The 26,033-nt window shown below is 40.3% G+C and overlaps 3 protein-coding genes across 5 annotated transcripts; 1 reads left to right on the forward strand and 2 right to left on the reverse strand.

Annotated features, from left to right (window-relative positions):
• The first annotated feature begins 3,721 nt into the window (after window positions 1-3,721).
• Window positions 3,722-8,977, forward strand: LOC138623191 (Golgi reassembly-stacking protein 2-like). 3 transcript variants are annotated; one of them, XM_069702552.1, is made up of 10 exons: window positions 3,722-3,898; window positions 5,503-5,583; window positions 5,660-5,863; window positions 5,943-6,029; window positions 6,114-6,244; window positions 6,605-6,737; window positions 6,818-6,950; window positions 7,046-7,129; window positions 7,230-7,343; window positions 8,187-8,977. In XM_069702552.1, exons 1-10 carry the CDS (start codon window positions 3,836-3,838, stop codon window positions 8,393-8,395), a joined length of 1,239 nt encoding a protein of 412 aa, XP_069558653.1. In that variant the 5' UTR covers window positions 3,722-3,835; the 3' UTR covers window positions 8,396-8,977. The 3 variants fall into 3 exon arrangements, with proteins under 3 accessions (XP_069558653.1, XP_069558652.1, XP_069558654.1); XM_069702553.1 differs by lacking the exon at window positions 3,722-3,898 and adding an exon at window positions 4,399-5,229; XM_069702551.1 differs by having other exon boundaries at window positions 5,943-6,244.
• Window positions 8,978-9,117: 140 nt separating this feature from the next.
• tlk1a (tousled-like kinase 1a) lies at window positions 9,118-20,968 on the reverse strand. The gene is given in 24 exon segments (XM_069702549.1): window positions 9,118-10,170; window positions 10,261-10,368; window positions 10,457-10,568; window positions 10,789-10,924; window positions 11,009-11,178; window positions 11,272-11,361; window positions 11,544-11,635; window positions 11,729-11,810; window positions 11,950-12,047; window positions 12,582-12,648; window positions 12,889-13,077; window positions 13,556-13,692; window positions 13,774-13,884; window positions 14,112-14,204; window positions 14,314-14,400; window positions 14,483-14,578; window positions 14,789-14,832; window positions 14,930-15,005; window positions 15,598-15,636; window positions 16,022-16,093; window positions 16,225-16,346; window positions 20,632-20,668; window positions 20,670-20,708; window positions 20,710-20,968. Coding segments are annotated over 24 exon segments (2,310 nt in total). The 5' UTR covers window positions 20,752-20,968; the 3' UTR covers window positions 9,118-9,999.
• A 379-nt stretch (window positions 20,969-21,347) lies between these two features.
• On the reverse strand, window positions 21,348-25,818 carry mettl8 (methyltransferase 8, methylcytidine). Its single transcript, XM_069702557.1, has 9 exons — window positions 25,562-25,818; window positions 25,109-25,200; window positions 24,657-24,997; window positions 24,493-24,542; window positions 24,053-24,113; window positions 23,307-23,446; window positions 22,520-22,626; window positions 22,336-22,401; window positions 21,348-21,933 (listed from the first exon to the last, which is right to left on the reverse strand). The coding sequence occupies exons 1-9, from the start codon at window positions 25,708-25,710 to the stop codon at window positions 21,782-21,784; spliced, it is 1,158 nt and encodes a 385-aa protein (XP_069558658.1). The 5' UTR covers window positions 25,711-25,818; the 3' UTR covers window positions 21,348-21,781.
• Between the last annotated feature and the right edge of the window lie 215 nt (window positions 25,819-26,033).

The following is a 26,033-nucleotide window of genomic DNA, read 5'->3' on the forward strand; positions in this document are numbered from 1 at the left end:
CGGTCGTCGAAGACTAAATGTGCAAAACATAATAACGTTTTGGAAGCAGCTGCTGGAGAATATTATAATGATTAAATGTAAATGAGACCAGTTCTCGAGTCCTATAGTGTCACAGTCCAGTAACTCTGGACATTAACGAATGTTCCATAATTACCGGATCAATCAGCTCATATAAGTCAAATTATTCAGTGTAATGCATTTCATCAATAATTTCATCAGATTGATTATATTGGTAATGTTTATAATGGTAAACATTTTTTATGCAAAGTGCAGGTTTAGAGCTGATTTAAATTATAAACTTATTTAGTATTTAAAGGTGTTGGTCAATTGAATCCAATATTAACATCTTCATCAATTTTAATCATAAGCATAATTTAAAAAAAAAAAAAGAAGAAGAAAACTCTAAACACCAGACTGAAACGCTTAATGTCTGTCCCTGCAATAATCTCTTCACACACACACACACACACACACACACACACACACACACACACACACACACACACACACACACACACACACACACACACACACACACACACACACACACACACACACACACACACACACACACACACACACACAGGGAGAGAGAGTTCAGCATTCATTACATCACTGCAACTGAAACAAACAGCAGTGGTATTTATTAGGTCTTACTCGTACTTTTCCTGGTTTAGTTGAGTATTTGGAGGTTTTGATGTGAAGGTTTTCCTCTCACACACACAATAGGCCGCTCAGCCATCCACCCATACTCAGCTGTGTTGCTCCTCTCTCTTATATATCTATGAATCTTGTCAGTGGTTTCCCGATGTGCCAAATATATCCCCGCCCCTGGGAATCACTGCCACATTAGCTTCCTAATAGATACTGACGTTCCCATTGTGTGAAACAAGTCTAATGAAATGATGATGATGATATTGACTGCAGGCTGCTTGCCAGCCCTTCCCCCTTTCTTCTCCACTCACCACTCATACACACATGCAGCTTTTCCCATTAGGCTACTAACAATTGCTTCTTTTTTTATTTGTTACCTCATGACAATATTATCAACAATAATCACATTTTCACTTTTGTTCACTGTAAAAGACAATAATTACAAACCCTTGTCCTTCCAGAGGTGTTCGTGTCACTACGATCTGTCCATGTTGTTCCTCAATTCAAGCAAACTGCAGCCGTGCTTAACAAAACTGTGATAACAGAATTAATTATAACACTTTAAGGTCTCTGACTCCTAAAGTAATTATAATGGCTTACACGTATCTAAATAGCCTCCTCTTATTGACTACGTGCCCACAACTTGATTAATCTTGGCAGAAAGTAAATTTCAAGCAGGAGATTAATAGTCCAGAGACTGTAACTTGTGTCCATGGCTGGGGAGTGTAAACCTAATCTGGCGCCTGTTAAAGTTGAAAGGCTGCTAGTAAATGTCTCTGTTGGACATTTTCTAAAGGAATAAGCAGGAACCGAGGAGCAGTTAGTGAGTCTGCACGTACTGACTGCAATCACGCATGCTAAATGATCTAAACAAGCTCACAGCACACGACTGGAATCGAATGCTCTGAAGTGAAAAAACAGGACAGGAAACATGTCTGATGTTGCTGAAAATAAAATGATGAACAACCACATTAATGACATGATAACTACCTGCGCTTTGGCTCTGCTGCGCTGTCGTCTTAATACAGACTTTTCTAATTCACTTTGCATTTTATCTTTCCTTCCCAGCACACCAGACTGCAGTGTTTCAGCAGAGAGCATGCATTTGTTGGACAGACCTTTCTTTCACGCTGCAAAAACGGGCATCTCACAGATGTACAGCATTAAGCAAGTGGCAGAAAGAAACAGCTTATGATACTTGCTTACTGTGTAGAAATGCAGTGTGTATGTACTTGTAACTGTCTTTAAGAGGCCAAGATTTAGTTTCAGACCATCGAAGTGAGGACATTTTGGCTGGCCTTCACTTCGTTACACCGCTTCAAAGTGTGTGTGTGTGTGTGTGTGTGTGTGTGTGTGTGTGTGTGTGTGTGTGTGTGTGTGTGTGTGTGTGTGTGTGTGTGTGTGTGTGTGTGTGTGTGTGTGTGTGTGTGTGTGTGTGTGTGTGTGTGTGTGTGAGGGAGAGAGAGAGTGAGAGAGAGAGGGTGTGTTATTGTCTCCCTCCATCTCAGACTGGATATCTGCCGTAAAAATCCCTGAACAAAAGGACAGTGCACTTCTTGGCAGCTTCAGCTGTAAATCTCTTGGAGCACTGAAGAAGTATAAATCTGAGACAGCTATCCAGAACAGTGATCGCACAGTTTTAAGGCGTCAGCAAGCTGCTGCTGAAATACAGAGTATATTTATCTGCTTCTCGAAAGAGCAAGAGTCACCATGTTAGGTGTATTTGTAGCTGGTTGTAAATAATGGGTGTGAAGAACTGTTAAGAACGGTGAATGGCCTAAGAAATAAATAGTATACTGTTGATATCACTGACCATGATAAATTTAAAAAAAAGACATATCTCTGTATATATATGGCTATTTTTACATAACAATAGAAGAGAGAATCAAGTGACCTTCAACACCATAACAATAAGTATAAGTGGCTTATTGTTTGGCTTGAGTATTAAAGCAGAATTAAACGTCTACATCCGTCTGTGATGTTGTACATCGTGATTGTGGGAAATGTTTTTAGATTTTTCTAATCAACAATCAAATTAATAAGTACTGCCTTTCTTTTCCATGTTCATCATTTGCGTGTTTTGAACAAATGAAAAACAATAATTGCAACAAAATCTTTATTCTTTAATAATCTAAGTTACAATGTCGGCTCTGAGCAAAATGTCAAGAATGAAATGTTCTCGTCAGGACAGATCACAACAGGACTTTATCTCCTGTCTGGAATCAGAGAGCATTTTAAGCTTAAAGTATCATCACACGCAGCCTGCAGACAGAATCAAGGTGAGCGGAGACTGACAGGATAACTGATGATTGATGAGGAGAATCTCAATGCTGAGCAAATTTATTTCAAATTATTTGATAAGAGCTGCAGCATTAGAGATATCATCAACTTACACAGACATGAATCTACTCCTTGAGCTCGTGTTCTTTAAGGTGCTGATAATATCCCTTATTATCACTGTTTGATCAGAGACTATTTTATTCCTTCACGTCTCACCGGCTCTCGTTTCTGCTCCTGCGTGATTATACCGAAGACTCTGGGATCTGAATAGGAAACAACTTTTAAAATATATCTGGGGTTTTTGTAGGAGTCCTTTTCTCTTTCAACCACGAACACTTTCCGTCTCTCTGTGGTTGTTTTGTGTCTTTGAATTCATTTTGTGTCTGTTTATGTCATTTGATGTCTCCAATCATTTGTATGTCATTGTGCAGTTGTCTGTTTGTGGTTGTTTTGTGTCTCCAGTTATTTGATTGACTTCCCAGAAGAAGACGTTTACAGTCCCTTCAGAAGGAGGTTTTGATCCAAAGGCTCTCTCTCATTTTGGGCTGTTCAGCAATCAATCCATGAAGTCAACCTAAAATCAAGGCCAACTTTATATTTGTTACACAAGCAGGACACATCTTGAAATCCCTGCAAGTATTTTATTTGTAAATGTTTTCTCACTGGCTCATCAAGTAATCCATCCGTGCTCGAGTTCAAAACCTCCACGTCCGTTATAACTGGGGATGAATATTGGTTTGATTTAATGAGGCACCGATGCTGTCATCAAACAGCTGGCAGGGAGGGTTGCACCACAGCGGAAGCGCTGCGAACCAGGAACCACAGCAACCTCCTGATCTGGCGCAGAGCCGCCTGCTAACCACAACAGGTTTCCCACCCTGACTCCTACTTCCAGGGAAACATGGGGGGCTCTCCGAGCGTCGAGGTGCCGGGTGGGGGGACTGAAGGCTACCACGTCCTGCGGGTAAGAGCAGCTCTGCTGTCGAGGCGCGGTGACTGTGACCTCCTGTTAGCTGCAGAGGCTTCCTGCAGGCTGCAGCTAACAGGACTTCTCTCCTCAGGAGCAGCCTGTTCAATATTTACATTTATGTCGTCATGCAGTTGAGGACATTTGATAAGGACCCTGAAGAGGAGTCACATCCGCAGATATGTCAGCTGCAGAGCAGGTTGACCTGTCAGCTAGCTGTCAGTGCTTATGAAGGAAACCTGCAGCTGTGATCGGAAGCTGCTCAGCATCCTGTTTCCACTTCTGAATGTGGAGCAGGAACTCTTCTGTTCGTCACCAGGTTATTCACATGTGAACATGCAGCTGTTAACATTAGGAGCCCATATCTCAGCTCTTTGGCTTCTCAGGATAAAACTACCGGCTGCTTGATGCAGAAAAACCGGTGTGGCAACTACTGGGACTTATGATGATGATGATGGTGATGATGATGGTGATGATGATGATGGTGATGATGATGATGATGATGGGTGTGTGCCTCTCTTCAGAACATGCTGTGATTCAAAAATAAAAAGGGGGATGAAATCTCCGCTTTATGTTTCTATTTCTCATCCCTACTTTCATTATTGATTAATGTGCAAATTATTAATTTGCTAAATATTTTTAAATTAATCATAAATAGTAAAAAAAATATTTTAAATAGTTGAAAATATCAATCAAACCTCTTAAAAGCCAAACTTGAAATGTGCAAATAGTTTGTTTTGATTAATGTAAATCTTCAATGATTATTCAAATACTTGATTAGCTGAATGGCTGAAAAATAATCACAAACTATTTTCATAATCAATAAATCTTTTTCAGTCATTTCTGATAAAACAAAAAGCTAAATATTTTCTGGTTCCTTTAGTTCTCACTGATGATAAACTCCTATTTAAATGAACTGGGTTGATAAAACATGAGGAGCACCTCAGTGTAACCCAGCAACACGTATTAGTCTCTAAAATGAACATTTCAACATATTAACTATATAATTTAATATATAATATAATATATTGAAGCCATTTCAATATATTAACATGTCTCTCAATCAAAACTGAATAACAACTGAACATCACAGTTCTTGTTAGATTGGGATGATGTTTTTGCCGAGCTGTTGTGTGATATCTAACGCGTCACGGTTGTTTGTTTTAATGTTGTGGCCGATCGATGTATATATGTTTGTTTACTTTCTGTTGCATAAGCAGGATGATTCAGTTCCACTTATGATGGATTGTCTGGATGTTTACGGTTCATTTCCGTCATACTAATCCTGGATGTTGTAACCTCACAAGAGACATTATACTAGAATAGAGGTAAACCACATTTTGTCACTGACAACTTCTATTTTTCCTCCTTGGATGGATTCATTCTCATCTATCTACACTCTGCCTAATATCTTTTGGTTTTTAATGTGATCTTTATTAAAGCTGCAGCATTTAATCTAATCCTCACCGTGGCAGATGTTGGCATTCCCTCAAATCACTTAGTGTTCGTTCCTTACCTTCTTGCTTTGGTTTTTCTGGTAATATTTCGTAGCTCCTGAGCTGATTACCATCTGACCACCTTATGATGCAAACGTTTTGCAGGTGCAAGAGAATTCCCCCGGTCACCGTGCAGGACTGGAGCCATTCTTTGATTTTATCATCTCAATTTGTGACACTAGACTGGTAAGTTTCCTGTTCATAAAACATGTTCCTGCAGGTCTTAAGTATGATGATGAATTATTGAAATGTATTGTAATAGAATAAGGACAACGACACCCTGAAAGAGCTGCTGAAGATGAACGTGGAGCGGCCGATCAAGATGCTGTTGTACAGCAGCAAGTCGCTGGCTGTGAGGGAGACGGCCGTCACACCCAGCAGCATGTGGGGCGGCCAGGGACTCCTGGGGGTCAGCATCCGCTTCTGCAGCTTCGAAGGAGCCAATGAAAATGTTTGGCACGTCTTGGTGAGTGTGGCGGTCTGACTGGAACTATATTTTTGAGGTGTTCTCGTGACATGTTTTATACACGTTGTTTTGAGTCCAGGAAGTAGAGCCAAACTCTCCTGCAGCCCTGGCTGGTTTGAGGGCTCACACCGACTACATCATCGGAGCCGACACCGTCATGAACGAGGTACCTGCTTCACAGATCGGTAGAAACGTTGAAAATCAAACCGGCAACGGGCTGACCTGGTGTGTATCTGTCCTCTTACAACAGAGCGAAGACCTGATCTCCCTCGTTGAAACCCACGAAGAGAAGGAGCTGAAGCTGTACGTTTACAACACGGACACAGACAACTGCCGCGAGGTGGTCATCACGCCCAACTCTGACTGGGGGGGAGAAGGCAGGTAGGACATTGTTCCAGAGAATGATCGACCCAGCTGGGCTCCTGTTGCCTGAAAAAGGTTGTGTTTATTTGATATTATTTGTTTGACTGTACGCACAGCGTTATAAAAGCACAATGTTAAAGGTGCTAACCTAATAGATCAATTAAAAATCAATCAAACATACCACAATATTAACAATAAAGCCTTATGAAATTGTGACATTTACAACCATTTGGTTTGTAGGTTTTGTGTTATTTTGATATATTGGTTGAGAATGATAGAAGTTCAGAACAGAAGTCACCGACATGGAGGATTTGTTTCCGAGCCATCAGCTTCTCGCATCACGTAGTTCTCCTCAGGTTTGCTGTGTTTCTGTCTCAGTCTGGGATGTGGGATTGGCTACGGATACCTGCACAGGATTCCTACGTTGCCATTTGCAGAAGGCAAGAAGATTAGTTTCCCTGCACGGACTCCTGGTGAACCAGCGCCTTCACCTAAAGATGGCTTCACAGAGGTAACGCAGCATCTTCAAGAAATAATTGCATCTCGCTTTATTTCGATGTCATCCGGCTGAGAAGTGATTTTCTTTCCCAGGTCCATCTGTCTGCCGTCGTTCCAACTGTTCCTGTTGTTGTCTCGTCTTCTGCTTCGACTGGATTAGAGCGGTCTCTCGCCAGCTCGTCGGTCAGCTCGAACCCGACCGATGTCCTGAGCCATCTGCAAACAGGTACACCGTCATCCCCGACTGTTTAAAAGGTCCCATATAGGTTCCTAAATATGTCTGTTCACGTGTGATTTAACAGGAACAGTTATGTTTTTCAGGCGCTCCTACCGTCCCGCTGCCGAACCAAGGAGCTGCCTCACAGAGCGTTGCACTGACGGTCAGTCCTGCTCCAACACCACCAGGTTGGTCAAATGTCGTTGGAGCCTGTAGCTCCTCCGCTGTGATGGTTTGTATGATTGTAAGTCTGCTACACGTCACACTGCCTTCATTTCTGTGGTCCAGGTCTGATGCCCCTCTTTGGAGGTCTTCCACCCATTCCTAATTTGCCAACTCTAAATGTCACCTTACCTGATGTGGGTCACGTGTTACCTCCTGGAGTTGGATTACAATATGCAGGTAGGGTTTTGTTCTCTGGACTGTGTTTTGGTTCAATTGTAATTATCATAACGGATTAAATCTGGTGGGTTTTTTTGTTTGTTTTTTAAGAGTCCACAAATCACAGGAAAAGCTGAAAACCAAGGTTGAATTAATGGCACTGCAAAGTGTTCTCTGTTTAGCCGAAGCCTGATGTACTCCTGTCACAGAGCTTCGCTTTAGGAACACAACAGTGACAACCGGTACTCCTGATCATTAAAACTAGTCGTCCATCAGAAGGCTGAAACAGGTTTGACTTGTTCCTCCTTTTCTTAGTGGCCCTGAAGATAAATCCTTTCATGATGAAAATCCAGAGTAAACAAGACAAAATCCACAGTCTTCTGTCTGTGCAAAAAAGTCCACAAGTGTAAATGAGCCTTTATACAAATTACAAAGAAATCCTTCAACTATAAAGCCATTTGTCCAACATTCCTTCCGGGGTTTCCTTATTGAGCTGCAGTGGAGGGACGATGACTCCAGATTCATTTCAGACTACCTTCTTGCACACAAACATAACTTACCTTTGTAAAGAATTAGAAAGGATCTCTTCAGGGCTCCTAAAAACAATGATTACACCAAGCAAGCCGTTTCAATGCTCATCTGATCACATGACTGTTGTCTAAAACTTGAACTGGTGATCTTCTCGAAGTCAAAAAGAAAATAATGTAGTGTTCAGGAATTTGTGGTTAAAAAGATTCCAATTTAAAGTACAATCAACAAAAATATCTAGTAATAAAAATACTAAATATATTTAGCCAGTTCAATGAAGGGATTGTAAAAGCTTAAAATGCTGTTGAATGGAAGATTTTCTGTTGTACTCTGCAGGTCTTCCACCACTTCCTCCTCTCAACCTGCCGGCTGTCGTCCCCGCTGCAACGCTTCCTCCGGGCGGTGCTAACAGAGCGCTGGCCGTTACACCGGACACGGCACCTCCCTCCTCCACGGTCCAAATGAACAGTTCAAAGACCCCCAAGCCTTCATCAGTGACCACCTCTGGATCGATAAAGATCACGATGTCTGTGGACTCATCTTAGCAGAGAGCACTGAGGATGGCAGCTTGCTCTCGAGGCCTTACAGGATAGAAGCAGTCCATCGGCTGCTCCACTCAGCCGTCAAATTGCTCCGACACACATCGTTATGATTGTACGAGCTCGGAGGAGATCCTGCAGCTTCACTGCTGGCCTCGTCATATGCAGCAAAACCCAGATTGTCCTGCAAAGGGTTTGTTAAAAGAAATACAGTCCGCCGTCTTCGGAGCAGTTTGTTGATGTTCAGCGAAGGGGAAAATAAGAATTAAATACTTTTAGAGAGTTCAAACTTACACCGTCGCAGAACAACTTGAAAATGATTTGACAACTCAGTATTACGTGTGATAACTTTGCTAAAACAAAGTTGTTTAATGTGGAAAATGAGTTACTGATATCTTTGCATCTTTATGGGGTTTAAATTTGAGGTGATGAGGGGAAGGTGGAGCTGGAACTTGTACTACTGGAGGTTTTCCCTTTTGAAAAGCAGGTTTGCTGCAGCGTTGTGACCATTATGAAAGGGTTTTGTGAAAAACATAATTTGCACAGTGAGATATCATTACCTTGAATTAAACTGATGTATTTTCTTTACGTCAGCCTCTGGTTTTTCTCGTATCCTTGGTAGTACCAAAAAAAGGCCAGAAGGTGCCAGTATAATCTCAGACTGTACCCTATAATGTAAAAAGGGATTTATCAGGATGTGATCTATAATACCATTCAGTGGGAGAAAAAAAGTTTCCTGGCATTTATTATTCACTCTTAGCAGAACTGTACAATTTGTACCCGAAGTGGAACATACAGCCCTTGAAAAAGTAAGAGCAACGAAGCAGCAAAATGAAACCACTTCAGGAAACTAGTTTTACACTGGGAAAATTTAACTCTTTGAACATCTTCCTGCTGCAGCTCAAAATTTGAAAATTCACCTGTACAGCATATACAGTTTCCAATTTATCTGTTAATTAATATTCCTGCATAGGGTTTTATACATTGTAATTTTTCTACATTTGGTTACTTTGTGCATTAAACATAAGTAATCTGCCCCAACCTACATGACACTAGATGCCACTTGTATGCTACACGTTACATTCTCATGGCTAAGAAGTCAAATTAAAGCCTAACATTTGTGAAAAACAAAACATTTATCCAAATCAATAGTGAAATCTTTGTAGTTCTACTTAATGACATTTCTCTCCTCACAGTAAATTAACTTCTAGCAGCTGAATCATTTGCACCCTGGCAGGACCATGTTATTTAGTCTAAACGGCGGGCTGCCAAGTCTCCCTTCGGCCCTTTAAGGCTTTATCCATCTGCAACATCTGAACAGAGCGTCCAGTCACATTTTCTTCAAGGTACGCAGTCAGTTTCAGTGCTTTTGTCGGACCATCGAGAAGATCCATTTACCCATGTCCTTTAAAACTTCCCTTCACCGTCCCTCTGTTGATCAAGCCCTGGTAAACAAGTAGAAGCCTGGCACAGGTCAGAGGAGGCCAGGTGAGATCTCCCCACCTGTGTCCTGCTCCTTCTGTCGCTCCTCTCGCCAGCCCAAGCCTCTGAGGAGCTCTGCAGGCGCAACTTCAGTTGTCAGTTTTCCTTTCCGTCTCGGTTCAAAACTGTCAATATGAGATGATACTGGAGGAAGCTGGTCCTGAGCCAGCAGCACTCATCTGCAGATTTCCAGAGGAGCTCGATCTTCGCATGTGAGGGAGCAAGTAGGGGTCACTTCCCAGCTGGTGAACGTCGATCCGGTCCTCCTTCCTGTATGCCAAGCACCGCCTTATGAAGGCCTGAAGGGAGAGGAACCATTTTTAAAATAAACAATTAGTTTGAAGATGGAGTTTTCCTTGATAATACGTGGCATTTTGAAAACCTCCTACCTTTGCTTCATTACTTGAAACAGGCTTTACAGGAAACTGAACATCGGTAGCTTTGAGTATGGTGTTCTCCTGCAGGATGTCCTGCTGTGACTGATTGTGTCCGAAAGGCTGAGAAAGAGGAGAGTCCTTTATCATCAGCAATGATACAAAACATTCAAAAAATTTTTTTTTAATAAAAATCTATTGTGCTCCTCACCTTTCTTCCATACAGACACTGGAAAAAGATGACACCCACTGACCACACATCCACCTTATTGGAGATCTTTGGAGGTTCTTTACCGACCACAAAACATTCAGGAGGCAAGTACCTGAAATGAGAATTACAAAGAAAAAAGAAGTTTACACATAAACAACCAGTGGTTGAAAGTAGAGGTACTTCAAGGTACTCGTACTATACTTTAACAGCAGTTCTGAGTGACATACTATACGTATTGCTACCTTTACAAATTTAAATGATGTGAATACTTCCTCCACGACTACAGATGCTTATATATGTGATGCACGTATAAGAGGAAGATTGTTTCTCACCAATAGGTCCCTGCACCCTGTGATGTCAGGTCCATCCCATCAACGCCATAGTTGTCATCATCCATGATTTTGGAGAGACCAAAGTCAGTGATTTTGATTTCCCCACAGGCCGTGCCGTCCACCAACAAGATATTACCTTGTAATCAAAGAACATGAAGTCAGCACTAAAACCATGTTAATGTATTCATGCATCAGTTGTCCAGAAGGAAGGAACGTTTACCTGGTTTAAGGTCATAATGGATGATGGGGGGTTTGATTTCATTCAGGTATTTTAGTGCATTGACGATCTGCATGACTATGGATCGTGCCTCCTTCTCAGACATTAGCTTATGCTGCTTCAAGTAGAAATCCAAATCATTGCCCTCGCAATACTCCATAACGGTGCAAAACCTATCGAATGGATAAAAGGCTTATTATTAAGAATTACAGCCCACATGGAACAGAAACCCACTGAAAGGAGCTGGAAAACATGAAGTCACTAACGTGTCTGTGTCCAGTGAGAAGTAGTCGTAAAGTTTCACAATCCGGGGATGGACCAGCTCCTTGTGTATTCTGTATTCTCGACATGCATGCCTGTGGAAAGGTGTTTCATGAAGATGTTTATACTACTAACCAGAGGAGGAAGGTGCTGTATTCTGCACTGATAGCCGAGCATTGAGGACACTGGGATAGGTTTTGTAAGAATGCCACAACAATCCAAATCCATAACTACATGTTGCAGGTGAGGTTACATATTTCCACGTGGGTCAACATACTTGTGATAGTTCTCCTTCTTCTCTTCTCTCCAGTTCTTGTTAAGTTGGTGGATCTTCACAGCAGCATATCGTTGTTCAATCAAGTCAAACGCCTGAACAACAACACAAAAGGTCGGCTTATACTGACACTCAAATCAGAGTTGTTTTTGTGTTGTAAATTATAGCGTCAAGACTTCATAGCTTACCTTGTAAACTTCACTGAAGCCGCCTCTCCCCAGAAGATACAGGAGCAGATATCGTTCATTCAGCGTTGGGTGATCTTTAAATCTTGAAATGAAAAATATACAAATGTGCCAATGACAGGTTTTACTATTTAATATTACTACTATGGTTGAGGCTACTGGCCTCGTGTGCACATCATCATGCTCCAACACAGTATCTGTCAAGGAAATTGCTGACGACTCACTGGGAGCTGTCTTCATTATTTATTCTCTTCAGCTCCCGAATGTGAAGGTTGCGCACTCTCTCCAGACGCTCCAGCTCTGCCTGGATCTCAGCTTCTTCCTATAAATGATTCAAACACACCAACGAACAGAAGGAAGTTCAGATTCCTGACGACAAGTAGAGGAGTTCATCCAAACCCACTAGAACACAGATTACTAGTCCTGAATTAAATATTCAGGGCTGACTTGGTACAGTCTGTCAAGGGCTTCCTCTGATGCTTATTCATCAAGACAACAATGAATTAATCAACCAATTACAGGCTCACTCTGCCCATTAGCTGATTCATACAGAAGGAACAGTTGTTTCATTCAGGGCACAAGAAAAGCCTGAATATGTTCAATTGTTCTCACATAGAAGATTTTCTCCATTCAAAAAATTACTGACATTAACTTTACAAATTCTAAGCTGTGGAAAAAAGAAAAGAAAAAAAGGCTTTATTATTATATTGTGGCTTCTGGATAAAATGATTAACTTATGAAGGAGTTAATACGTAATGCCTTGTGACTGTACTGTACATAAAAACACTGGATGAGTGATAAAATGTTCTATTAAATTATTGCTGCTTCTGTTTACCAGCTTCAGTATTTAACAAACCTTCTTCAGATGTCCAAGTCGCAGTTTGAAGATCTCTTCCTGTTCATGGTACTCTGCTAGTGTCAGCCTTTTCAGAATGAGAGAAACGTTGGAAGAAAAATTGTAGCATTTGCTTGAATTAACAGTCTCTATGTTTTTGCACAGATTACTACTTTAAATTTAATATTATGCTGCCTTTGGCTGTTAATAGTTGTTTTACAACTGGTGAAGATACAAGAGCATAAGGCCAAAAACAACAGAGTTTTAAACGGTGTCTTGGCCGAGGGAACTACTGGTGCATTAATAACATACAAAGTCTTGTACTTACAGCTGAGGTAGGCTGGGTTTTAGAAAAGGATCGCTTTCTGCTCCATTCACTGCCTTGGTTTTGCGTTGCTTTGGCTCTGAGTTTGTGGTTGGTGCCTGGGAGTTGCTGGAGGTTGAGGGTTTCCTCTTGGCTAGGAGTTTTCTCTGCCTCTCAATATCCTCTCTCTGTTGATTTATCCACTCTTGCTGTCTGCCGATGGACATGGAATCAGAACGTACACGTATATAGATTTTTTTTTTTTCACATTTATATTCGTGACTCAAAATAAATATCTACAACTATTATCAAAGCTGGACAGTTTCTTTTAGGGCTGCACCCAAATTAGAATTTTTCAAGTTGAATCTAATATTTGAAATATTTCAATAAAGTCTGCAAATCTTTTTGGGTACCTGTCATTCCGTTATCCTGTATTTCTCGGTGTACAATGATACGACAATAATAATGATAAATAAACAAATATAAATCCGTTTTGAAAACATAAGGATCAAATCCATCTTTCTCAGAGTCATGAGGTGTCAGAGTTGGCCAAGAAAAAGAAGCCTGAGCTGTACAACCGCTAACAGGGTACTCCTGAAATAAGGAGTGCCACTGTTAAAATAAATTAAGTTTGAATTAAGGAAAATTATCAATAGATTTATGGCACAAAAACAATCATAAAGGTTCTCACTTGACTAGGTTTTGGAAGGCGTAGCCATCTGTCCACTGCTCTGTGAATGAGGCCCCGTGTCTCACGGTAGTGAAATGGCCCAAACGTAGTCTGTCCTGCATGCTCTTCTCCCGACACGCCTGCTTCTCCTGGGTGCTCTGAAGAACAACATACAATACAAGGTTTGCATATGCACATAAAAGTTGATCATAAAGGGTACAGACTAAAAACACCTTTACCTTTTCTATAAGCAGCTTCTTGCTCATGGTGATGCATTTATTCAAGCGTTCCTTGAATTTTTCAAGTAATTTTTGTTGTTCATCTATCTGTCTCCTGAGATCACAGTTTGCCTATTAAGCAGAAACAAAGATTATATCCGCAGTCATACACATTACCTCGTATTTCCAATCCACCAAAATATTAAACATCTTGAAAATATTTGTACAATGTTGGAAGGTCACAAATAAAAATCGTTTTTTTATTTACTATAAAAAATGATCTACTTTTGCACGACAGTAATATCACAGTCTCGTCAGGCCTTCCTTTAAGGTAGCAAACAGAAAGGTTTTCTTCTCACCCGTAGCAAGTCATCTATTCTTCCCTCCTTCTTCTCAAGGTCTAGATTCTTAGTGCTTTCAAGGGCAGCCAGTTTCAACACTGTAAGGTCAGTCTGGAGCAGAAAACAGCAAAACATGTTGTTCAAAAGTTGCTCAGGAATCTCAATCATGTTTCAGAACGATTACAAGAAGCCTTTGGTGTCCAACCGTCCTCCCCCTCACCTGAACAAATTTGACTGCTAGTTGCTTTGGATGCGTCATGTGGTCCCCAAAAGACAGACTAGTAGGAGATGAGCTATTTTGTCGAACCTGCAACGGAAGAGACGTCATTTCTTTTAGGACAGGTCGACAGCAGATGGAGATTCTGACTCCAAGTTTTGGTGTAACTTACAGCAGCGCCCTGAGCAGAGTGGGAATGTGAGTTCTGGGGCGAACGAATCACTGGTGGGAGACCTCTCACAGGACTGGACCCATTTCCTCCCTGGAACTTTAGGACAGAGAGGACAAGTGACATCGCTGCCTAACATCTGGCAACAGCACACCTGCCAGTGGTCTCTTTACTTTCACAGTAGTGCTGTTATCTTAGACGAAGGAAATAAATGACGCCTCCGATGTTTAACAAAGACTAATAAAGCAAACATTATTCACTCAGCACTTCCTTTTAATGAGCAACATCTGATACCAAACTCAAACTTACATCAAAATAATCACTTATTTTGGGTCCTCGCACAATTGATTTTCCTGTCAAGAGAAAAGGAGGAAAACAGTGTTGTGATTCACCGAATACTGAAATAAACAAAAGTCAAAAATATATCCAGTTTAACAAAAAGACACGAACCTTGGCTGCTTTCTGACTGGATCTCAGGTTTCCTTTTTCTGCCTCTGGTTGTTTCAGACTGTTTCTTCTCCGGGGTCTGAAAGAGAAATTATATTTCATAACATCAAGACTTGGGCTGCTGCTATGTCATCTATATAGTGGCATCTATTTTGCTCCTATGTGCTAATCAATAAATAATCATGATCTATATCTTGGCAGAGTTAATATGGGTGATTTTACAGATTTAGTTTTGATTGAAGTTACAAATCAGATGTATTTTTTCAGCAACTACCCGACATTGGTGATCTGAAATCATCAGAATCTAATCAAAAGTCTCGATATGTCTACAATTAGTTTTGGAACAATAAACTCATATTCTGAAGAATTTAAAAACAACTGCCTTGTAAAGGGGGGCAGTATTTAAATGTAATGATTTGTAAATCAAATGTTTTGCTGCCTTTAATTGTCAATAACTTTCAAAATAATATTTTCACCTCAGAAAGAGTTCTCGCACAAGCCTTTTTATTTTTTGTTTGAATATGACATTTTGTTTGTTTCACATCATGACTTGCCCTTGAGGGATCACCGCAAACTGCAGGGTGGAGCGATGTTAACCACAGACAAAAATCCAAATAGTAATAGTTGTTACGGGATAACTATTCATTTTTCAGATCTGATTATATACCCACCGAATAAGCAGGAGAACTTCCCCTTTTCACATCAGACCCCTGTTAAAAGAGAAAGGAAAGACCATGTGGAGGTAAACACCAGATTCTGTTTGCAAGATGGTGATAAAATATCTGTTACGTCAGTACTTCATAACAGTCTCTAACAGCACATTGACAGACTTTACATGATTTTTTTCGAACACATACAACAACCCAGGTTCCTAATGAGCAGGTTTGCTTCTGAGTTGAGGAGTAAGTCAAACCTCGGGTCATTGCCACTAATTAACTGGGTTCTGTTCCACAGTAAGAAAGAAGTTGGCTGGAAAAGCTTTGCAAGCAAAATGGATAAAAACAATATGCAGTATACTATGTTTATTGGAAAAGTCAAGGATGACAGGTCTGGTCCATGTAAATGTAGTCAGTGCCGACAGGTTTGGAGCTGTACCTCTGACTCCTTGTCACTTGAGGATCCTAGACTTCCAAAACTGTGATTTGAACATTCATTATTGGTCAATCCCTGAAAGACACGAACAAAACAATGTTCAGATAATAAATAACTATGTATAAAACTGCAAGAAATCCTTCATATTTCAACTATTTATAACATTGAAAGATTGGTGTAAGTGACATTGCTAAATACGGACTCACTTTGGTTCCCCCACTTGTGCTGCCCGTGCTCCCCCCTGTGCTGCCGCTGACCCCGCCCATGAAACGTGCCTCCAGCAGCTCCTGTCTCCGGGGGTCCAGGCTGTGCAGCTCCTCCATGGTGCCTGAGAGGATTAGCAACAAGTCACAGTGCGTCTGTTATTCAAGGATCCACTTCAACGAAGCTTTTGAATGCCCATTCTAGAGCAGAGGACACAGCAGCAGTGAATTTAATAGCAGAGTTATGATTAATGTGACTTCGCCTAAATCCTGACAGGTGATAGTATTTTGGTCTAGACCAGAATATAGGCCAAGACTAAATTGATGCCAATTCCCTGGTATAAGACAGGGTTCACTATATAACTATTAATCTAATTCAAGGGACAGGTTTAGAGGTAATAGGCTTTAATGTGGCACAAACATAATTATCATGAGAGTCCATGAGCAATGTTTCAACTGCCAGGCAATGCTGAATAAAAGCTCCCTGTGGGATTGATACAGGAGCTCCGTGGGCTGCAGACTAAACCTGGGCTTTAATGAGACAACCATTTTGAAAGGGGAATGGAGTCTTGGCACTGCAACCATGGTTATAACAGGTAGGGATTTTAAAAATCCATTTAAAAATAAAACAAAAAAAACAAAAAAACATTACACTTTGAAAAACTCTGATATGTTAATAATCATGGCAGCTAGAAATAAAGCCTGCATGTAGTCAAAGATTATAAATGTGCAATAAATATAGGCAAACATTATTACTCTTTAAAGCCACCTGCTTATCAACTATTACAGCTGCCTATGTAGCTCGTCCAACAATTAACTGCACTGTAGTAGTTTGAAAAGGGCAGATTGGAAATTGTGTATGTTATAAAACAACACTTCCAAAATGCACAACTCCAGCTGATCGTAAGGGACATGAACACATCTCAGCTGTGCAAAAGAGAAGAAACACAGAAGTAACAGATGAAGAAATAATAAAACTTCTATATTGAGGGGAACAATAGTTGTAATCAGAATGTGGTTGACTTAAAAGCCCACCATAAATTGATCTAATGTCAATTTCCCTACTTAACGAATGCAATTTAAAAATAAAACGCAGACATCATTTCATATTTAAAAGCAGTCATCCTAGAAATGGACTTAATTTAGACCCAGAGTTGTGTTGTCCAGCAGAGAAAAAAGTATTTGTATTAATCGCAAAACAAACAGTAATCTATAACATCATCCACTGCAAAAATATTGTCTGCCATTAAGTTGTAATAGATCGAGTACAGCAGACCTGCCAAGTAATACTGACTAAGGACCATTTTGAAGATAGGCACAACACAGATGTGCAAGTAAGTGTCAAAAACAAAAAGCATGCTGCCATTTGTTAAAATCCTTTTTAATATAGAATTAATGTTGTGGACAAAATATATTTATACCTTAGAGTTAAAAAACTATTAACAAATCAACATAACAAGCCTAATATCATACCAGGTTCCAGGCAACCAACTATACACTATAAAGAGAAAATAACCACCATGGTTATGTTGTGGACAAATATTAAATTAAGTTTAGAAATGTCTTACTCCTTATGTGTATTCATTAATAACCTTAACAAGTCGTAAAAAGCCACATTCACTGACACTTTTGATGACCATTTACACTTTGGACATGGATATGAAGCGGCAGTTCACCACACGGGCAAAACAAATGTAAGTCACAGTCAGCACTTGTCTAACTGAACTTTGATTATCAGAAACACAAAATTGACTCAAAAGATAAGAGCTTTACATCATAAATTATTATGAGAAGAAGCGGTCAAATCCTCACAAGTGTGACAAAGTAAACTACAGTTTACCAACTGTTTTACTGACAACTCCTAAAAGTCACAAACAATCACTGTCCTCCGGTGCTTCAAGACATTTGTGTCCTAATAGGACAAATCTTACCAACAATAAAGCATCCAGTCTGTCTCCTCTTCCTAAGAAACAACCAAGTATGCTTGTCACATTTCTGAAGATGGGACTTTGACTTTCAATCTATTTTGCTGAAGTAATTTACAGCACCGCGGCCTGTTTACTGTGACATGATGTTTGCACCAATTTGAGAGCAAAAAGCAGCTCACAAAGAATGTTTGCCCCCCCCCCCCGTCATTAATCATAAACACTACTTTATTTCTCTACACAGCAGTACATTTGTAGGCCTGTTACACATCTGCTTTATTTCCAAACTATTTATATGAATGCCACAAGTTTCACCTGTCACCTCACTACAGCTTGATTAGCTACTGAAACTCATGCAGAGACTAAATGACTACACGGTATGTTCGTTGTTGTTAATTATAATTTCAACATAAGCATCACTGCAAGATCTTCTAAAAGCAGTTGTTACAGGTGATCAACCAGCTTCATTTAACTTTGATAATAATACCTATAAAGACCATTAACTTTGTGACAATCAGTAGCTTTAAAACCTTTTCTATTGCTGCTTTTGAGTCCAATTTTAGTCTGGCTGAGAATGATCCATAACCATATCTACATTTCACTCAGAGTATTTATGCCAGCTTTATGTCATAAATACACATGAGCTGCTTCTCAGATTTCCTTTTGTTTCAAACATGAAGGCCTCTGTGCACAACTATTATCTATATCCAAGCCCCTGCAGGAGGAAGCGGTTGAACCCTTACAGCTCTGGCTGTGGATGTCATTTTAACTCCATGCTGCTCAGCAGAGTGACCAGCTGTTTATGACAGACACTTACAAAGTCTTACAAAAAGAAAAGTCTCTGGGTGGGCTGGGTGGACTTCCTCCACCGGAGTTCATTCATTCAGTCACCGGCAACTTAAACCAAAAACAAAAAGAAATGCACAGAGAATAGAGTGGCAGGGTTCAATATTTACAAGTGTCCTACTGATGTAGGCAGCCATTACTCTTTCAGTGTGTGAAACACTGATAATACAAAAGACAGAGAAGCTCCATCGATGTCCAAAGCTGAGTGAAGTCCTCCATCATTAGTTATCCAGTGAAGCATGATAACACTAAGTTATATATCTTGGTGAGCCTGCAGCATCCCATGTGTCCCTGCAGGTTTGTGGGTCATCTTCACCAAACACGTAGTGATCCTAACTTGGAGTAAAGAGGTCACACAAGGCGACCACACATCTCACATCCTTAGATCCTTAGATCCTTACATCCTCACATCCTTACATCCTTACATCCTCACATCCTTACATCCTCACATCCTTACATCCTCACATCCTTAGATCCTCACATCCTTACATCCTCACATCCTTAGATCCTTAGATCCTTACATCCTCACATCCTTACATCCTTACATCCTCACATCCTTAGATCCTCACATCCTCACATCCTTAGATCCTCACATCCTTAGATCCTCACATCCTCACATCCTTAGATCCTCACATCCTTAGATCCTTACATCCTTACATCCTCACATCCTTAGATCCTCACATCCTCACATCCTTAGATCCTCACATCCTTAGATCCTCACATCCTTAGATCCTCACATCCTCACATCCTTAGATCCTCACATCCTCACATCCTTAGATCCTCACATCCTCAGATCCTCACATCCTTAGATCCTCACATCCTCACATCCTTAGATCCTCACATCCTTAGATCCTCACATCCTCAGCAGCTATAGCGAAAGGGAGATCTTTAGAAACACACACAGATGCATTGAAGACACAAGCAGCCCGTTAACAGAAGATATTACACCATGATGACGACAAATACACGTGAAGACATGTAAACAAGTCAGGAAACAAAGGATGGCTGCGGTGCACATCGACACGTCTCCAGTCCAGAGAAATACACGTTGTCCGGTAGAAACTGTTTGATTTCTGCAGCTGCATTAACCGATTCATCTCCACGTTTAACGGTCACCGGGCGGCTGTTGGCTCCGGTAACGGCAGCCCGTTAAATGGAGGATGTCCCCCGCGACAGCAGCGGAGACGTTTCTGCTCTCGCAAAGGTTTTTTTTTTTTTTTTTTGATCGCCATCGTGCTCGTATTAGTCTCCAGGTTGCTGCTCCCGGCCCGGTGGACAGGAGCACCGGCCCGGTGGACAGGAGCACCGGCCCGGTGGACAGGAGCACCGGCCCGGTGGACAGGAGCACCGGCCCGGTGGACAGGAGCACCGGCCCGGTGGACAGGGACACCGGCCCGGTGGACAGGGACACCGGCCTGTGTCTCCCCGGCTACCAGCTAACCAAACGGGCTCACTGGACTTCGGAGCCGACGCGGTTCCGTACCGTTAGCTAACCAGCAGGTTTTCACCACCGAGATTTTTTTTTTTTTTTAATTTATTTTTGTTCGGTCATTTTAACACAATTCCCTTTAGTTTTGCACAAAATGCCCCCAAACCAAACAAGTATCAAAGACACCCGCGTCTCGACCGCTCCAGGTACCTTCCCGGGCCTTCACCACCGCCGCGGTCCGCTGCTGAAAACACGGTCGGTGCTGGGGACGTGGAGCGCTGGGACCAAAGATGGCGGCCCCTCCAAACTTCCACTACTTTGGATACTCATCAAGCTACTTTTCGTGTGTCGGTGCTGCGGCGCTCGCGGCTCGTCTCTCACCGCACACCGAGCAACGAACCCGGGCGGCGGAGCGGAGTTGTTCCTGCGACCGGCGCGCCGACTGCCACCGAAGTGGAAAATGTCTAAATCGTGTTTTTTGTGGTTGTTTTGTTTGAGGGCACAAACCTCCTCGCGCACCTCAGCTCCGGGTCAGGCTCCGTCTTCAAGTGCTTCCGATGAAACGTCACGCCTCGTGCGCAACATTCTTATCGCGAGGGCGATACATTGCTTTCTCGTCGTCATGGCAACGTTAAACAACTTTTTTTTTATTTATTTATTTTTTAATTAGTATTCACGACACGATGAGCCGCGCAAGTCATATTTCGAGAGCAAATACTTTGACCGATAGTAGAAATTTAAGATGTTCCCCGATGTTTTCATAATCCGGTGAGTTTTCAGTACATTAAAAAGTTATGGACACACATTTCCCCTTAAAGAAAAACAATTTAAACATGATCAATATAAAGGTGATCGTTTTGACTCTGCTCACAGTTTTAGACAGTATATGAAATTATTTGACATAATTGATTTACTAGACTCAGACACAGATTTAGAGATGTGTATTACAAAAAAAATGAACATCATACTTTTGACTTAACAAGTTAAAATGTGATACTACGTCAAAAGTTTAGTTACATAATTTTATTTTTCATAATTACATAACTTCAGGAAAATAAAGGGCAGTCATTTTTAATTTCAGTCAGAGATTTACATTTTAAAGCCTGACGCATGGTGGACCTAAGACAAAACAATTTGAATATAGTCAATCTTCTCATTTCTGAATATGAATACAGTGAGATGTAAAACCAAACAACACCAAAGCTCTGTTGACAATAGGTTTCAAAAGTGAACTGAGTTTTGTTGCTGTGCACATAACCCCCAATTATTTTATTTTTTTATCAGGACTGAATGAGTGAGTAGTAAAGTAAAAAAAAAAAAGAAGAAGTCATTTTCATATAAAGTTGTGCACGTTGGAGTGTTAAGATGAAGGTGGACACGACTTCCTGTACTTGCTCTGCATCCACACCCGGTGCATTGCAACTCTCTTTCCTCGGTTCACTTGCAGTCGTCTGTCCTCTAGATTCTGAATTTCTTCCAGTCCAGCTTTGGAAAATAAATCATGAATGTCCTCTGTAAAAAAAAAAAAAAATGTATCAGCAACCAGAGTTATTGCCAGTTTTAAAGAATATTGCGGTCATAAGTCCAGGTTCCTCCTCGCCCTGAAAAATAGCGACACCGAAGATAAAGTCTCACATTGGCTGTAATTATTTGGATTTTTAATCAGTCTTACTGTGAAGTTGCTCTTTATATTACACGTGTTTTGACCCTTTCAGATTGTTAGCAGTTTTCAGTTATTAATTGTTTATTAACATTATTAATAGAATATAAATCTCAACATGGAGATCATAATGGTAACCTCCAAATTGACCACAGTGTCCTGTCTAGTTCTGGAGCTACGGTTTGATGCGAGCGATGACGAGTACTAACTCCATGCAGAGAATAAAGTGCCGATCTTTAAATAAGAGGGAATACCTTTGGTGAAAAAATAAACGCAGGTTCCATCTCCACGGATGTAGAAATTCTCTGATAAGCATCGTCCTGGTTAGAAAAGATTTAATGTTTAGATTAACATTTTAAAGAGGTATTTCATAGCGCATACACACACCGGATGTATAGAGAGTGAAAGTTGCTGTAACGACGGGATTTGGAGACTCACCCTTCTTAAACCTGAGCTGTGAGAAGTCGTATCTCCCATAATCACGGAAGAGGAATGTCCCTCCAGGTTTCAGGTGTGCACACAGTCGATTCACAACTCCTTGCATTCTGTCAATGAAATTCAACTAATGGTTAAATAATGTTGGATGGTAGGTTTGCAGCTAATGAAGATCCAAGCAATCACAAACAAAATGTAGGCCATATGGCAAAATAATTAAAATGTACATATTACCATCGCTGACATTTTTGTATACTTCTAATGTCTAGCAAACCCCTGTATAGCTAATATTAGAGCTGCAATGATTAGTCGATTAGTTGTTCAACAGGACATTATTGACCAACTGTTTTAATAATCGATCAATCATTTTGAATAAAATTGTTTGATTCCAGCTTCTTAAATGTGAATATTTTCTGGTTCCTTTAGTCCTCCATGATGATAAACTGAATATATTTTGTTGTGGACTACTCATCACCCATTTTATGACATTTTAAAGACCAAACAGCTAAACGATTATTTGAAAAAATAATCAACAGATTAATTGATTATGAAAATAATAATTATTTGTAGCCCTAGTTATTATATTGCACTCTATTGGACATTACAGTATGCATTCAATTTATATTTTGGTTTTTAATGTCATTCAGACGAAGCCTGGGGAATGTGAAGGTGGGTTTGTGAGGGTAGTAGAGGTTGTGGAGGGGGAAGGGGAAGGGGAGGGGGGGCGAGGGGGCCGGCAGGTGGTAATGACACCAGGCTCTCCCATCTTTGTGCTCTAACCTTCCCCTACCGATCAGGATGAATGGAGGACAGCACAAATACTGCCAGAATAACGTCCAGGCTCTGAGGAGGGAAGGGAAAGGAGGCCGTCTCCTCACAAATGTCGTGGACAAAGGCATGACACACGGAGCCATCGTAGTCTGCGTGGTCCTATAAGAAGAAAATACATCAGGCTTTATTCACAACATCATTTAAATACAAAGTGGAATGACGAATATAATTTTTATTTAAACTCATTCAGTAATTATTCTAACAGTTTCCAATTATTTTGACATTTCTCAGGCACTAACTAAACGTAATTATCTTTTCTCCCTAATCGCATAATAATTTTAATGTCTTAACTATTCCACTGTGAAATGCCCTTTGCACTCCTTACATAAGCAGTTGCTTGTAAGGAATTAATGTAAAGAATAATTTCACACTCACTTTCAGGTTGAAATGTAAAAATACAGTATTCACATTTAAAACATCTATTATAGTCATAAATCATGTAATCGTCATGTAATAAATAAGGTTTTCTCAGTCATGCAAGTTCATTATATAATACAAACTTGATTTCCATTAAATATCAAAAGTTAAATTAAATAAATGAAGTTGTATAATGGATAAAGATTTTGTTTGCAAAGGCTTAGTACAATATAATTTTACAAACACATCATTGTATGTTTGACAATGATTTTATTAAGCTTAAGTTGTTTTTAAGTATTATTATTATACAATATGTGCTTTATATTTACATAGCAACCAAATGCGTACCTTAACCAGCTGAATAGCTCGTGGGGAGAAGTCGCAACAGTATAAAAATGCATCTGATTCTCTGTGAAATAGAACAACCAACAAAACAACCCTGAAATCATCATATAAGAAGCACAAGTGTTAAGAAAACACTGAGGATTTGTTTCTCAATCCATATCTTGAAAAGCGTCTCTAATTTTTAAAGACTAAGATGAACTGGTCGTATACTGTAGTTTCTTGTCCTTTGTCATTATAAATATGCGCTGAAGCCTTGAGAGCAATAGAAGAATATTTGCAGAAAAAAAGAGAATGAAAAGTATTAAAGAGTATAAAAGGGAGAAATTCCCACTGTGTGCTACACATATGCTCTCCACTCAGTCAACAAATCAGAAAATGATAACCATAAAATGTCTTTTAATAAATTAAGAAAATAAGAATACAATTTTTTTTTAAGTACTTACGTGATGTTATTAACAATTGGAAATACACTGTTTCCAACCCCACATCCAACCTGTGAAGAGAAGAAAAGGCAAAGGCAAATTTGTCAGTACAGTTATCTGTATAATATTGTGTAATAATCCATATAAAACAGTGTATATTGGAAAAGAAACGAAGTTCAGAAAACCTCCAAGATCCTGAAAGACGCATGCTGTCCAGGAAAAGTAGAGCTCTCTGCGTTAACGTCATTTTCTTCTGGTGCTGGTTCTTGACGGGACTCCTGACGATGAAAGGTATCTCTGAAACGGGGATCACAGCGGTGACGGTGTCCCGTCTGTGTGTCCGTGCTGGATGCCCTACTTGGAGGGATTGGTGCTTGCTGATGACCCTTCGTGTCTCGGTCTTTTGCTCCTGAAGGAAGCAGTTCTGGGAATTCGAAAAACAGCCACCGGCGATCTTTGAAGAACTTATCTTGGTGCTTCTCGTAAAACGTGTCCCAGTATTGGGAAGCTTCTGTATCAAATGTACCTGCGTGGCGGAAATTCAGGAAGATTTTTTTTACATTTAGTTTCCATGAAATCCCAAATAAATATAATATAATATAATATGTTTAATTATTTTGCGGGAATGAATTCTTGCCTTGTTCATTGAAAGGAAGCTGTGCTCTGGAATTTTCTTCTGCCCTCTGCCGAGCGTTTTCTTTGTCCTCCTCCGTCCACTCTACATGATCCCTAACAGAAAAAGCATTATAAATGTTGAATGTTAAAACATCCATTAAACTCTAGTGACTCACACGCTTTCTTTCTAAATTAGCTGCCACCTTCACATTTTTCAGTACATCTACAATATGTTTAAAGTATTAGAGAGCGTAAGTGTAAATCCACATTTTGTTTCAGAGTTAGTGAAAAGACGTAACTGTCACCCAATTTAATTTTAATGTTGATAAAAGTTATCACACCACTGAAATCTTGTGATCTCCTTCCAGATGTAAAACATACAGATGGGGGACAAATGAAAGAAAGCTGACTCCATGAGATGTTGATCCACAATAAACCAACATTTAACACGTTTTATTCCCATTACATCACCCACCACATGTTGTGCTTAAAGATGTCATCAGGATTTGTGAGAAGTCGTGAACCCAGCGGAGCTGAAGGTCTTCCTCCGGTGCTCTTCGGTCTCACTAATCTGATGACAACTGCAGCCAGTTTGGCCACAGAAAAGATCTGCAGTTTATGCATTTACTCTGTAAAAGTGCAGGAAGAGCTGTTTAGATAGAGCGATGTTTGACAGAGCACCAATGAGCTAATACGACTCATGAGAGAAGTTATCTCCCAAATCTAATATTAACGGTTTGAAGAACATTACAAACTCGGAGTGAGCAGCCAAACTTTAAATGTATTTCAAAACCATTTCAGAAGTGTCCGAAAATACAAAGTAAATTAGCCACTCAGGGAATATGACCTAAAATATTTTTTTAAATCGTTACCTACTCACAGGGAGGTAAAACAGAAACTAAAAAAGGGACGTATCCGCTATAAGAAGCTGTGCGGTGTTTGGTCGA

This window comes from Brachyistius frenatus, unplaced genomic scaffold, assembly GCF_029030835.1.
Source record: "Brachyistius frenatus isolate BFR_SWC_R1_liver_20210118 unplaced genomic scaffold, ASM2903083v1 Contig_42, whole genome shotgun sequence".
NCBI lineage: Eukaryota > Metazoa > Chordata > Actinopteri > Embiotocidae > Brachyistius > Brachyistius frenatus.

Bases quoted from the DNA above. Each gene is read 5' to 3' on its own strand.
- LOC138623191 (XM_069702551.1), top strand. From the start codon at position 3,836: ATGGGGGGCTCTCCGAGCGTCGAGGTGCCGGGTGGGGGGACTGAAGGC. The intron at 6,738-6,817 runs GTAACGCAGCAT...TTTCTTTCCCAG, and splicing joins CTAAAGATGGCTTCACAGAG to GTCCATCTGTCTGCCGTCGT. The intron at 7,130-7,229 runs GTTGGTCAAATG...TCTGTGGTCCAG, and splicing joins TCCTGCTCCAACACCACCAG to GTCTGATGCCCCTCTTTGGA.
- mettl8 (XM_069702557.1), bottom strand. From the start codon at position 25,710: ATGCATAAACTGCAGATCTTTTCTGTGGCCAAACTGGCTGCAGTTGTC. The intron at 24,998-25,108 runs GCAAGAATTCAT...TCCGCCACGCAG, and splicing joins GCTTCCTTTCAATGAACAAG to GTACATTTGATACAGAAGCT. The intron at 23,447-24,052 runs GTACGCATTTGG...TTCTTCTTATAG, and splicing joins GAGCTATTCAGCTGGTTAAG to GACCACGCAGACTACGATGG.